This window comes from Coenobita brevimanus, chromosome 95, assembly GCF_032717465.1.
Source record: "Coenobita brevimanus isolate Jiangsu-jjx chromosome 95, ASM3271746v2, whole genome shotgun sequence".
NCBI lineage: Eukaryota > Metazoa > Arthropoda > Malacostraca > Decapoda > Coenobitidae > Coenobita > Coenobita brevimanus.
In genome coordinates, this window is record NC_137048.1 from 7729654 (window position 1) to 7745045 (window position 15392).

At 42.2% G+C, this 15392-nt stretch overlaps 1 protein-coding gene across 1 annotated transcript in view; it reads right to left on the reverse strand.

The window, feature by feature from the left end:
• LOC145413192 (uncharacterized) overlaps positions 1-15392 on the reverse strand; it is a 481698-nt gene that overhangs the window by 243690 nt on the left and 222616 nt on the right. Inside the window, exon 9 of the mRNA XM_080282917.1 lies at positions 9582-9780. Within this exon, the coding sequence (XP_080139043.1) occupies positions 9582-9780 (199 nt within the window). The remainder of the gene's footprint in view (positions 1-9581; positions 9781-15392) is intronic.

Consider the following 15392-nt stretch of genomic DNA (forward strand, 5'->3'; position numbering starts at 1 on the left):
TGTGTCTGTAAGGCCATGTGTTATTCTGTTTCTAATTGAAATGCTGAGTGTTGTAACTCATGTTTCTTTATTATGAGACTTTCCTTATCATGTGAAGGGATTACATGCATTAGGGAGAATAGTTACTGATTGCATATATTAATTTCTAGCGGGTCCCAGTGAGTGAGTCAAGGTCCCAGCGCGGGAGTCAAAGTCACAGTGTTGAAGTCAAGGTCAGGAATATCAGAAGACCCAACCAGTGAACTATGAGCTCAGAGGGTCGATTATGAAGAACTACATTGGACTGAACCTAGGACAAAGGACCTAAGTTTTGTGGAATTTGATATTAGGACCATATGTTTTTTCTGAATAACGTGTCAACTGATTCAGGGTTATTCTGTAAGGCTAGTAGATGGGAAGATTTCTACTTTTTTTTTTTTTTTTTTAATACACATTTCCTCCCACTCGAACTTTATTGTTTGTATAACCCTTGAGAACTGGTGGTATAGAGTTGACCTAGTAGCTTGTTAGTGTGTAACCCAGGAGCATTACGGTCAATTGCGAAGGTCGGGCTTGGGTTGGCCGAGGTGGAGCCTGACCCCGTGATGGGGTCCTCTGCTGACATTCCTGTATTGTCCTCTAGCAGCTCTAGCATCCTCTCCCATGTAACAGTGGCAATGCCTTTGCCTAGGATGTGACAGGCAGCACTGGCCACAGCAAACAGTGCATCAATGAGTGGTAACACCAATATCAACATATATATGTGTGGCAGAACCTTCTTCCAGCCATGCTTTATCACCTACCCCCAGGCCTTTGCATTATTGCACGCGGCATTTCTTAAGCTGTCATTCTTCCAGAATTCACTTTGTTATTGCAAAGTGTCATTTGGTGCCACTGCACATCCACTGTCAAAAAGGTCACTTAAATCACTGCAAAGTCTTTCTCCTCTAACCTTTCCAATTCCTCCTCCTTTTCTGTTGCCTCCTGCATCTGCTAACAGGTAAGCTGCAGATACTCACCCTTAAAGCAAGAAATGACCCCCACGTCAAGGAGCTGAATTTCAGAGATGCCTGCCAACAAGGTACAAAGTATGGGGGACGACTTGGGTGATTACTCATTGGAAGAATAATGGATAGTACCTTCTTTGCCTTACACACAGTCGAACCACTCTGTTATACACTACCTGACAGCCTTGCTGGTTAGACCTCCTGGTCCGTTCCGTGAACACCCACAGCTAGGTGCCTTGTTTGATTGTTTTGTGTGTGTGATTCCAATAGTGTGATAGTCCTGTATCGAGATGAGTGATCTGGCTGTTGTCTGCTCACCAAATGTAGTTTGTGCAGTGAAAATGAAGTTTGTTTTAGGTCTGTGAGTTTTGTTTGTAGACGTGTGTTTGATATCCGGCACTGTAGAGTACAGGTACCTCGCACGGAACACAATCTCACGGAACGCGCTCGCAATTATACACGGTAAGGGCTGGGATACATACAAGACAACGTAAGATTAAAAAACCATCATGAAAACTACAAATTAACGCAGGAGAGGCCTTTGAAAGATCAAATCCTCGAATGTCACCACTCGCAATTATACACGGTAAGGGCTGGGATACATATAAGACAACGTAAGATTAAAAAACCATCATGAAAACTACAAATTAACGCAGGAGAGGCCTTTGAAAGATCAAATCCTCGAACGTCACCGCAGCGCGCGGTTTGTTTTGATTATGTGACGATCTAGGCGGGAAATTATTCAGTGAGTGAGACACTCCCGAGTACAGTAGCACAGTATTTGTACGTTAAATATTTAGAGTACTGTACTGTTCTGGTAAGTTTATGTGCAACTTAAAGTACTATTAAATAACGTTAAAGCAAGAAATAAAGTCTTATAACCAGTTTACCTGATAGGCGTCAGAATATTGCCTTTTTTATTTGTTCGTTTTTTCCACAGTACTGTACAGTATTTGTAAGTTAAATATTTACTGTTCTCGTATGTACTGTACTTGTAAGCACTTAAATAAAGTTAAATCATTAAATAATGCCTTGTAACCAGTTAACCCGAATTATATGATTACCCATGATCGGCGTCGGAATATTGCCTTTTTTGTTTGTTCGTTAAACTCTTACTGTACTGCTTTTCTACAGTACTGTATTTGTAAGTTAAATATTTACTGTTCTGGTATGTACTAGTAAGCAATTAAAGCATTGAATAAAGCCTTGTAACCAGTTAACCTGATTTATATGATTACCCATGATCGGCGTCGGAATATTGCCTTTTTAGTTTGTTCGTTAAAGACTTATAATAAGAGAAAAATACATTTTTGTCTTGGTATCTTTACCTATTTGCTCAGGTTTGCTGTAATGGTTTGGATCATTTGATGCAATGCAAATTGTAGAAAACTGTGAAAACTTTCGGGAAGTGAACGAAAATCTGGGATATGAGACTGACCTTGACTTCACCCTCTCATGTGTCATCTGTCAGTTCACCACCTGATATCGTGATGAGTGGATGTACGATTTTTCGTTCGTGGCCATGCCTAACCACACATAGTTACACCCATTATCTCGACCCAGACAGAAAATACAATCTTTTTCCTCCCTTGCAAAACACAAACAACCACCCTATTTACTATCTATCTATCTATCTATTGCCAGACGCCTCAATCCCGTTTGGGGTGGCCACAGGGTGGGTTCTCACCCTATTTACGAGACAGCAATATACTGTATATTGCGAAAATAACAAGGTAAAATGATAGAGAAAGATGAACATGTTATGACGGAAGAAGTACGTTTTCCCCGTCTGTAAACGTATTTATTTCTGCTTTGTATCTGTATTCGTAATAATTAGACTTATTGTTAGTTCTGAAACTGCGTTACGATTCTATTTTTAGCCATACTCGTGGTGTGGGAGCTGGAAGTTGTAACACAACTTCCTTATTGCTAATCGGACTGACCCTCCACTTTATTCTCCCGTGGCAGAGTCTAGCCTTGGAGGACGTGCAGTTTTCTCATTTAGGATTGAAAATTCAACTCTTTCGCTCCCTTTTCCAAGCATGGGCACAACGATAACGTAAAAAATAACTCGAAACTACCATAAACATATATCAAAAAGGTGAAAATGTATTCATAACATTTTTTTTTTTCCAGCCATTCCTAACAGATTATGTACTGAAATCATTCGGTATCACAGCGCTGCATTTCTAAGTTAAATATGTACTGTTCTGGTATGTGCTTGTAAGTTAAAGCACTGGTACCAGTTAAACTGATTTATATGATTACCTATGATCGGCATCGGAATGTTTCCTTGTGTTTACGTACAGTATTTGTGTTGAAGTTTTGCTGTGGAGTACTGTATTTGTGAGTTATAACATTAAATAAACCTTCTAACCACTTAAAGTGCTTTCTAGTGATTACCAGTGACAGATAACAGCAAAACAACACATTTGGGGGGTCTAGGGAGCAAAATATGGAGTAGTTTAAATATACGCGATTTCGCACCTAACACGGCACGGTAGGAATGAAACCCACGTGTTCCGTGCGAGTTACCTGTACTCTCTCGATTATCCGGACAGCCATTACCTGGACCATCCATTATCCGAATGCCGTGATCTGGCTGTTCCCAATCATTATTCGTACATTTCTTCCCACTATCCGGACAAAATGATTGCATTCGTTTCAAAATTATGGTCGCACGAAAATATTCCTCCTGGAAGGACGAGAATAACTCAGTGGCACTGCCACTCGGGTTAGTTTCTTTACCCTATGTCCGCCAGAAACCCCCGTTGCTCGCTCTCAGTTCATGTGCGTCGCTTGTGTAGTGAGCAGCTCTTCCCGGACTGTTGTTATGGCAGAGCATTTGGCAGTTTTCATGGTGATTCCTTACCTGCTTCAGGTCTTGCTATTCCTTGCATGTCTCTTCATAGGGTGTGTGATGATGGCCACTTCACCAGGGAAAAGGAAAAGGGTAGTGTTGACTCTTTACAAGTGGGAGATCCTGGGTACGACTGATGCGGGATGGACGAATCGTGAGTGTTGACATTGATTTTATTCTAGCTTACTGTACTGTTCCTTGATATTATTCTATTTTACCATGACTTTATTCCATTTCACCATTATGTTTTGTGTGCCCACTGCATTTTTCTTGAGTAGCCATTTTTTTCATGTTTTCATGCCACTTCTGGGTATGGCCCTGCAGTGGTGTTTGCTTGTCTGTGGTTGATGGGTCTATTTGACCATGGTAACTGCTTGGCTGTGGGTCTGTGGTTTACAGGTCTGCTTGATCAGACAGAGTAGTATTAAACTAGAGGAACAAGTATTGAATGATGTACTGTAGTGGCCTTTTACACTGAACTTCAAAGTTTGGTTATGTACAAATGAAGGCCAGGGGAGAAGTTCACTATCAGGACGGATCCACTACCTGGACATGCCTCTGGCTCTATTACGCCAGATAATCGAGGGATGACTGTATTAGCTTTGTTTGACAGACAGTATTGGGTAAGCTACTCAGTTTACTTTTGTGTGATCTCTGTGACTGAGCGCTGAGTGATTTAGATGGAGATCTGCAACACTTTAAGGTAAAAAACAAAAAACTATTTATATCATAAATAAATAGTTTGTTCTGCCTTGGTGTCCACATCTCTTTGTCCTACATACACAGTTACTTCCACCATGTCCCGCCAGAGGTTCAGATGAGGTACCCTCAAAGAATTTGTGTTTTCTGTATATATTTTTCTATTTCAGAATTAATTACAGCATTAACCCCTACAGTGATAGGAAGATCGATCAATCCTTTTTCAGGATTACGCATGATACTGAATGTGATCGACAGAGGGGCTTTTGGGAAAAACTGTGGACACCAGGCTTCGGCCCGACTGTGACGAACAGTAATCCCTCCACTATCCGATATAATAGAGCCAAAGGCATGTCCAGAAAGTGGGCCCCAGCCTCCTGGACTTGTACATATGGACCCTAACCTAGCCTGACTCAGAAAAACATCTATACAACTCCCTACTGGACATGCATAGCACCTATTTAAACCTACTTAAGACCCTTTTCACACCAGTAATGGACATAAAGCATGAAATAAATGAAAAGGAATTAAAAGAATGAGGAATTAGAAGTGACTGTACCTCAGCCAGGGTACTTAAGCACGTATGTGGCCGCCTTCTCCATGGCAGTGGTGAAAATGCTCTTGAAGCACATACAGTAATCCAGTGTTGTGCTGCACTTAATTCTTTGCACTGTGAGTTATAATTGTTGCACATTGTTCTTAACTGCATCACACCAGTTTCAACCGCCAATTTGCACTCCACAGTTAATCTTTTGCACTCTAAATTCTAATTTCTTAACACTGCACAACACTGTAAATTCCCGTGTGGTCTAGTGGCGAGGTATTGCAGTTTATTCACTGTTTATTCACAAAAAACGAGCACATGTGGCATCCACTACGATAAGCATCTACTCGCGATCGAAGTTAGGCAGTAACTGCTGGGAGTGTTGGTGACGGGGAAACAGAGTTGCCAGATCGCAACAGCCACATTACCAAACTCCTCAATTTTCATTACCAAATTTAACTCTTCATTACCAAATTCACAGAGCTAGCATTTATTCTTCACTAATTATATATACAAGTGGAAATAGACAAGGATTGTGGAAAGTGTTAAGAATATATGGAGTAGATGGGAAGTTGCTGAATGCTGTGAAGAGTATGTACGATGGTACGAAGGCTGCAGTGCGTGTGGATGGTGAACTAAGTGAATTTTTCTCTTTGAAAGTTGGGTTGAAACAGGGATGAGTCATGTCTCCATGGTTGTTCAATCTTTACATGGATGGGGTAATAAAAGAGGTACAAGGTAGGGTAGTGGATGTTGGAGTGACCCTTGTGAGAGAGGATAGTGTTTGGAAACTCCCTGTACTGTCATTTGCAGATGATACTGTGTTGTTGAGTGAAGACGAAGGGGAGCTGCAAGGCTTGGTGGATGAGTTTGGATGAGTTTGGGAGAGTGTGTAAGAAACGAAATCTAAAGATGAATGTAGGGAAGAGTAAAGTGATGGTCTTTGAGAGAGGTGAAGTCAGTGAATGTACAGCGAGGTTGGATGGTGAGGAATTGGAAAATGTGAGTATGTTTAAGTACAGTAATCACTCCAATATCCGGATCAATAGAGCCATCAGTAGGTTCGGATATTGGTTTTGTCCGGATATTGGGCCCCAGCTTATGGACTTGTACTTACGGACCCTAACACAGAGAAACACCTATACAACTCCCTCCGGACATGCATAGCACCTATTTAACACCCAAATCACACCAATAAGGCACATAAATGACTGAAATAAATGCAATAGACACATAAAATGTGGGTTTAGAAGTATGTTCATACATTAATAAACATTCTGGTACTTATGGACTCTAACCGAACCTAACCTAACCGAACCTAACCGAACTCTGAAAAACACATTCCTACTGCACATGCATGAGGTAAGTTTAGTATGGAAAGAAGTACAGTATGACACTTTCTGGTAAGTATAGTATGGGAAAAAATACAATATGAAACATTCTGGTAAATATAGTATGGAAAATAGTACAACATGAAACATTTTGGCTACTTACAGCAAGTCCCTGGCCACCTCGATGAATAACCGCCTCCTCTCGGACTCTGACAGTAAGAACGATTTCCTGAAACACTTGCACTACACTCTTCCTGAAGTCTTGCACTGAACTTAGTCACTAACACACAGAAGTCCGTTCTTTTCACAGTGTTCACTTTAGTCCAAATAATGTTCCATTAAATTTAAGTGTTGCACATTAACTTTTCCCAAGCCATGGCGAAGAGCGTAGGTCTTGTCGCGGTGAGAGACAGGCGGGAAGTGGGGAGGATGCAGCGGCGCTCTATCGGACGTCGGAGGAATGACGAACCAAAACAATGCTCTCACGCGGCGCGCGCGGCAAGTTCAAATTACGGACGGCAAAAAATCGATTTTTTTTTCCAATTTTTTTGGATTTTCGGACCATTTTGGGAATGTTTGATCCCAGGACGATAAGGTTCGGTTAGTGGGGATGTTCGGTTATTGGGCGTCCGGATATTAGAGGGATTACTGTACTTGGGTAGTGTGATGAGTAAGGATGGAGGTTTGGAGGGTGAAGTGCGTGAAAGGGTACAGGAGGGAAGAAAGATTGCTGGTTCTTTGAAAGCAGTGATAAGAAACAGGGAAGTGAGCATGGAAGTGAAAAAGTTACTACATGACAGTATTGTGATACCAACTCTAACGTATGGAAGTGAAGCTTGGACGTTGTTGGAAGGACACAAGTCAAGAGTGAGAGCAGTGGAAATGAGTTATTTAAGAGGAGCCTGTGGAGTCACATGGAGAGACAGGCTGACAAATGAGGATATAAAGGAGCGTTGTGGTGTGGATGTGGATGTGATAGGAAGCGTTATGAGGAACACACTGAGGTGGTTTGGCCATGTGGAGAGGATGGAGGGTGAAAGACTGACGAAGAGAGTGTATGTGAGTGAGGTGGAGGGGGGAAGAGGTAGGGGAAGGCCGAGGATGAGATGGAGGGATGGGGTGGAGAGGTATATGAGAGAGGGGGGTGTGAGTTGGGAGCAGGGCAGTGAGAGGGCAGGGGACAGGGCAACTTGGAGGCGATTTGTTTGTGGCCACCCCAAACGGGATTGAGGCGTCTGGCAATAGATAGATAGATAGAAATACATGTAATTACTCTCCTTATAATTAACAGCATGTTGATTATTTTCACGCTGTGTAGGCTAGCAGATTAATCAGAGAGCGCAAATAATCCACCATCTCCATCCTGTGTATCCTCATACATGTGAAAAATCCGTTTGGTAATGCATTATTCTGATTCATTACCAAACGAATTTTTCATTACCAAATTGGCCCACATTTGGTAATGAAAAATACCAAATGGTATCCCTGACAGGGGAGGGGGGAGGAAGGAAGGGGTGAAGGGGCCATGGTGTAAGCAGCAGTTCGGTGTCGCGTGGCAATTTCAAATTAGGGTGGGAAAAAATTTGGATTTGGAGGGGATTTTTTTCTTTTTTTGGCCATTTTTGGGTTCCAAAGGTCCAGGCCCACAATGTCCGGTAAGTGGGGTGTCCAGAAAGTGGGTGTCCGGATAGTACGAGAATTACTGTTTACTGATGCAAACCAATGAGAACTAAGTCCTGAGGAGGAAGAATCCAGGCCCATACCCATGGTGGGGCAGGGTGGGGTGGGGTGGGGGGATTTCCCCACCGCCCTCTCGCTGCCTTCCTCTACCCCAATACCTTTGTTTCCTCTCTCCCTCCCGTGCCTCTGACTGCCTCCTGCTCCCTCCCTTCCCCTCTCCCACCATCCTCCATCATGCCACCGTGGTTCCCCCCCATTTCCCCCCCCCTCCCTGTCTCCCTGGGGAGGGTTATATCCCCCCTACCCACTCTCCACATCCCTGCACTCCCTCTCTGCCTGTCTTCTTTGTCTTGTGGTGTCTGTCTCCCACCTCTATACTTACTTCTAATTTCCCATTCTCTGGTTCCTTTTCATTTATTTCATGGTTTCTGTGCCTTATTTGTGTGCATAGGGTCTTAAATAGGTGCTGTTCATGTCAGGTAGGGAGTTATTTTGGTGGCTTTCAAAGTTAGGTTGGGCTGGGGTCTATAAGTACCTGTCCAGGGGCAATTTTCCCAAGTCCTAGACAAAACCAAGTCCTAGACATGCCTTTGGTTCTATTACATCAGATCTTGGAGGGATTACTGTACCTGCATATTTTTGGATTACCCTGCCCATCCTTTTTTTTTTTTTTTTTTTTTTTTTTTTTTTTTTAAAATAAAGATACTGCCAGGCATAGCTTTTACACTTTCACCCACTGTACTTGGTTTCCAAAATATCAGTCCCATAGAGAATGGTGCCCCTTCTATGTTTGGGGTTCTTTTACTTTCAGCCTTCCTCACCAATCCCAGCAATCAATGGCTACCTCAATGTGTGTTTGATATGCCAAATTCTTCTGTCTCATCACATTCAGCTGTTACTTATCACCTCTGGCATTTTTACAGAGCATTTTCTTTGACAGTCTTAGTTTCAAGTATTCATAACAAAACTCATTCCATGAGATGACTGATACTGCTCACTAAATTCAACCCATCCAATATGCAGCATCACAGTTTGCAGTGCAGTTTTAAGAACTAGAACACCGTCACACAGATTCTAAACGTGCTCCCAAACTGACATCACAAAAAATGTACTTTCTGAAGCTGCTTGTTAAGCAACAAGATTTTTATGGTTGTAGGATTGCTTGGTTAGCAGTGACATCATCACATTGGCAGTCTGGTGTGATTTCAGACACCGATTAGCATACTGCATGCAGTCTTCACTTTAATTCAAGGATGTGTTCCAAAATATAACTTTTGACACCTGGAACTGTAAACTATGAAAAACTGGAAAATATGTTTTATAGTTAGCAAGGGAACTTTAATGCCATTTTTGGGGAAGCTAAGAGTAAACTGTGAATTAAAGCATGATGGTAAAAAAAGGTAATTGAATGAAGACTTACTGTACAGATAAACAAAAACTAATGCACACAGAAATACTATAGACAGATAACAGTAACTCACAATATCAGCCCAGTCTGCAAAAGGTCGAGCCTGTATGATAACTTCTGCTTTCTTCTTGGAGCAGCCTCCTATAGCAGCCAGTTCTCCTAATGCAGCATCATTGAAGAACTGAAGAACCAATTCCCGGTCATGCTTTAGCTGTGGATCCTCAATCTCGTGTTCTGCTCCATCATCATCCTCATACTCATCATCTTCATCACTGTTGGCACAAGATCAATAAGCTTACACAAAACAAGAATAATACCATTAAGCAATTTAAGATATTGGCCACTGCATGATTCTGTTTCTTAGTTTTCACCTTTCTGTTCTGAAGATGAGTGAAAAGAAAGGAGGAGGAGGAGGAGGTGGAGGAGGAAGCTGTGTGGACTGCAGGTTATAGTCTCCCTTCTCCTGCAGATCACCAACCTCTTTTCAGGGGATAGAAAAGGTGATGAGTAAAAACTGTATAATGAGTAAAAGCTGTATAATCAGGCAATGGAGCAACTCAAGTTTTATCGGTGCCATCAGGCAAAGGCATCTCTCTCCAGCATCATAATATAGCGTCACAATACAGAGTACAGGACATTACAGGCAATCACTCTTATATGCTGGGATGTTCGAAAATACAGTACAGGTATCTCTCAGTTATCTGTCGTCACAATATCTGGCCCAACACAATATCCAACACTTTTTTTATCAACTCTATTAAAACAATATCTGGCAACATCTGGTGATATCCAGCTCAAAAATAGGAAGAAATCGGAGGTACTAAGCACTTTCCAGAGGTGAGGTGTATCATCTGGCTCAGACACAGGACTCAATTCATGTGTGAGCAGAACCTGCAATGCCCTAGCGGTAGCAACCCAACCATATGCGTTAAGCCTACCATCACTCTCTCAGTCTCCCCTGTGGGTGCTGTACATTGAGGATGAACAGTATCTATTCGCTTTACATTTGTGACCCATGCAGGGGCTGACCCCTGGTGCTGTGACTTAGTCTGTGGCCTCCTATGCCTTGCTCGTTGCTGTAGTGCTATGACTGAACTTGTGGTCCCTCAGTGCTCTGTGCCCTAGTGCTCTGACTACTGCATAGTGAGGACATATCTGTGCATATCCACCCTCCATCGATGCCAATACTTGGTGAGTACACAATTATTATTATTATATTATGTACTGTACTACTGTGTAATACGTACTGTATCAATACTGTACTGTATTTAACACCTGATTTTAATCTTTTACTTATGGGTAATATTGTTGGAAAGTTTTTAGGAACAAGGGGCGAGATGGATGGCCTAGAATAGTGACACAAATCGGGCTCGATGTCGAATAGATAGCTGAATGAGTGGCAAGATGGATGGCCTAGGATCGTGACACAAATCGGGCTCAATGTCGAATAGATAGTTGACTGGGGGACCGTATGCAATATCCCGCATTCTGCAATATCCGGCATGGGGGTTGGCTGAATTACACCAAATAATTGAGAGATTACTGTATCATTACCATTTCAAATTACACTAATCCCTCTATTATCCAACGTAACAGAGTCATCAGTATGTTTGCATATGATCGATGTCCGGATACAGAATAATACCATTCAGACTCTACCTATATGTACAGCACTCCTCCTAATTTTGGCAGAGTTCTTTGGTCTTTCAGTTAGTCAGACATCAAAACACACATGGGAATATCTGATATAATGCTAGACACTAAGAACACAATGCATAAACAACAAAAATCCACAAAAAACTCATTGATGCAGACAAAGCTTGCACAAAAGAATTTTAACAGCTACAGTACGTGTACTGTACTTACCACCAAGTGAATGGCGGACAGGCATCGTAACCTGCTAACCTGTACAATGCCTGGTGTACAGTAATCTTGTGTGGTCTAGTGGCTAATGTAATCACTTAACAAATGTTGGAAAACTCCTCCTCCTCCACCTGTTGGAGATGGGCGATGAGTGGGGACATGCGGTAACCGTCACTAAATACAGCACTGTCATGGCTCTACCAGCCAGCCAGACGACTCTGACTATTTGGTAGGGAGGCAGATGGCCATTTCAGGTGATTAAGACCACAGGAGCAAAAGCGCCAAAATCAATGTTTCAAATTATTTATGGTTAAAGTTGACACACATTCAAAGAATTGTAACATCCTAACTATAATTGAGATCCTAACTATAACTGAGATGCTGAAGTGATCAGGTTGGGGGTGGGGGGTACTCACCATCAACTCACTTGATGTAGTGCTGCTTTGGGTGTCTGCCCTTTCCTTTCTTCCTTCCTTCCTCTTCTGTCTTTCTTTCCTTCATGCTTTCCTCTTCCTTTTGCCTACAGGAGACTTTGCACTCCCTCTTGTGTCTTTCTTTCCTTTATTCTTTCCTCTTCCTTCTGTCTATGGGTGACTCTACAGTGAGTGACAAGCCAAATGGTTTCCTGTACACCAGGAAACCATTTACTACACTTGGTGGTAACCATATAACCAAATTATGGCACCAGGTGGTTTACTGGGTAATTAAGGTGCTCCAATCGGATTAAGCCAATGGAAGTTTATATCCAAGGGGTGGTTTGGGTTTATAGCTCAAGTAATGTCACTCAGGGATGAGTGAGGCTGGTCACTCTCATCTTAAATCCCAGGACCAACATGACTAGCCCCAGGCATCTAAGCTCCTCATGGGACGACATAGGATTGGATGATGGATGAATGAATGGATGGACTGAAGTGATTCAAGTGGCAGGATGCAGCTTGCCCAATGAGGATCTTAGGAGTAATAACTAAGCAAATGGAGAAAAAAATTTAAATAATATTTATACCAAACAACAAAAGCAATGCCAAGCCGTAAGTTTGAAAGTAGGGGAAACTGATGCACAGTAAGTCATAAAAGAAGACTAATAATCAGAAGGATTATATACAAATGTAAGAAACATACATGCCTATCTCTGCTTTAATGTAAACAACAGCATAAACAGGAACGTACAACTCCTCGCAGGCTCGCAACATCAGAGCCAGACACACACTAGCACAAGTCCAGCACTACACCCATCCCCCCCTTCATACAGCCTTCCTCTCTTCCTTGCTCTCTCTCTCTCTCTCTTTCCGGTTACAATAAAGCTCTCTCACTGACTGACATTCAGTAGAGAAAACACTGTGATTGGTGGTGTAGGGGACAGTATTCACCCCCCACCAATATCCCACCACCTGGTACCTCTCCTTCTTCCCTCCCACCCCCCTAAACTCCTCACCTCACTCCTACTGTACTAAAATGCTACTCCTGAACTCTGGTTTTAGAAGATCCACTTCCACTGGCAAAGATTTTGATTTCTAACCTACTTGTATAAGCTCTGTAAACATCAACGTGATTCGTTGCCAGAGCTGTCATGGTGTGGTCTTGAAACAAACCTCCCCCAGGCCCTAGATACAGGTTTGGACGTGCCACCCATCATTGTTACTGCAACTTCCAGCCTTCTATTCCAGCCTGAATTATCCAGCATATGACATTATTCAAAGTAGCCAATGGCAGTAAGCATAAAATTTTTGACATTATCCGGCATGAAGGACCTTTTCTTCTGGCTAAAAGAACCTTATTATCTGGCACGAGACAGTTGTTACCATCAAACATCCAGCCATAATCACAAAAAAAGAAAATAAAGAAATACACAAATGGAGTGGGGTTATACTGTACTGTAATATGAAAGTGGTGGAGAATTGAGGGAGGGAGGGAAGGCTGACAGTTGGTGGGCCTTGCAGCTCACAGGGTGTTGGTGGTGGGTAGGGAAGGGAGATGTAGCAGTGGGAAGTAGAAGAGTTCTGATTGGCTAATTCAGGGGAGGGACAATTCTAATGCAGATTTTTCACTGGATGGCAACAGGAAGGTGGATATTCTCTAATTCTCCACTGATTTCCTCTGCTGCTACGGTGCTAATATACTGTACAGTACACACAAGCCTACATTGCACTCAACTGTAAATCTCTCACAAAACACTATTATTGTAATGGCATGGTATGGACATCAGTAATCCTACCTCAGTGCTGTACTGTATAATGCACGACATGTGTTTGGTAAGTGTTTTACAATGCGTGTGTTTATACAGTACTGCCAGGTGAAAGGAACCAGGTCTCCCAGCTGGGAGGACCTCGATACTGTCCCCAATGTCAAGAAGATAATGTTTCTGTACATAAAATTTTTATTCATTCATTCATTGCCAGACGCCATGTATCCCAAACGGGGTGGCCAACGGCTTAGAGTTAATTGTTTTACAGGGAGGGGCACTAATCCTCCACCAACCCCACTTGACACACAGGGAGAACATAACAGTGTATTAAACAGTACATTACAGTATTTTATAATTAGGAACATCTATTAACTGTTTTTTGATGTTTTTAAGCATTCTGTAAGGGTCAGACAGTGGATAAGTGTTACGGGATTGGGAGGTTTGGGGTTCCTAAGGGGAAATTTTTGCAAAATCCAGTATTCTGACAGCATCCAGCACGCCTTTGGGTCTATTATGCCAGATAATTGGGAGTTTACTGTAGATGCAGATGACTCCACACTTCACAGTTCACTCACACTCAAACATCCATTCACAAAGTTTAATGTCTCTAACTCTCAATTCGGCACAGCCATCTCCATATATCGAGACTTATCTAATATCGTTAAATGGGGACAAAACAATCTTGTCTCACTGCATGCTAGTAAAACCAAATATATACAATTAGCTAATAGACAGATATTTTCAGATTCGTATATTACATTCAGTGCTACTAATATTTCCATCTCCAAAAGTATTGAAACTCTCGATGTTTCACGTAACAATGCCCTCAGCTGGACCTTTCATATCAGATCACTTGCTAAAACTGCCTCAAAGAAACTTGGATTATTGTAGAGTCTGTAACTTCTTCACTGACGAGCAGTTAGCTACAATTTGCATGAGTCATGCGCGCTCTCAGCTTGAATACGGCTCTCACCTTTAAGGAATGGGTGTGGAGAGGCTGCACTAGAACAAAGACAAAATTCAAAACAAAGCCATCAGATTTATTAATAACCCTGCTATTATAAATAAACTACCTCCCCTACGAGTAAGAAGGAATGCTGCCTCCCTTGCATTATATTACAGATACTTTTGTGGCAAATTTTCAGACGAAGTTGTGTCCATTGTGCCACCTTTCCATGCCTTCCCTCATGCTACACGGACATCTGGTAGCATTTATGACTGGAATGTCACACAGCCATATTGCAGAATTTCTGCCAATCAAAATTGCATCTCTCTGGAACTCGCTCCCCTGGAGTTGTTTCACCCCAAACTTCAACCTACAACTGTTCAAGTCCAACTGGTACAGATTTTTTATGAATGGAGGATGCCAGTAATCTGGCGTATGAATAATATTTTTATTTATTTGTTTTTCCTTCCTCTGTTGTTATTTGAAAACAAAATTTTACATCAATCACATCTGGAATAGCAAGCACAATTCTCAAACTAGCTAAACAACTAGAAAACCTGTATCCAATATGCTACACACCATTAGTGATGCTCACCTGAAAAACTCCAACAATGTCACCATCATTTTTTTCATTTCATTTTTAAAGACTCCAACATGCTTCCATGCGTTGGCCTTGGTCACCTAATGGCGGCTTTCCACGCTGCACGATCCATTGCAGCCTCCCTTTTCAATCCCTTTACCCTGAGGTCAAACTTAATGACCGCGTCCCATGTCTTTCTCGGTCCACCCCTCATAATCCCACTACCAATATTAACACTTCTCGCCCTCCTCACCCAATTATCATCCCCCATCCTCTCCACATGTCCAAACCATCTCAATCTACCTCTCCTCAT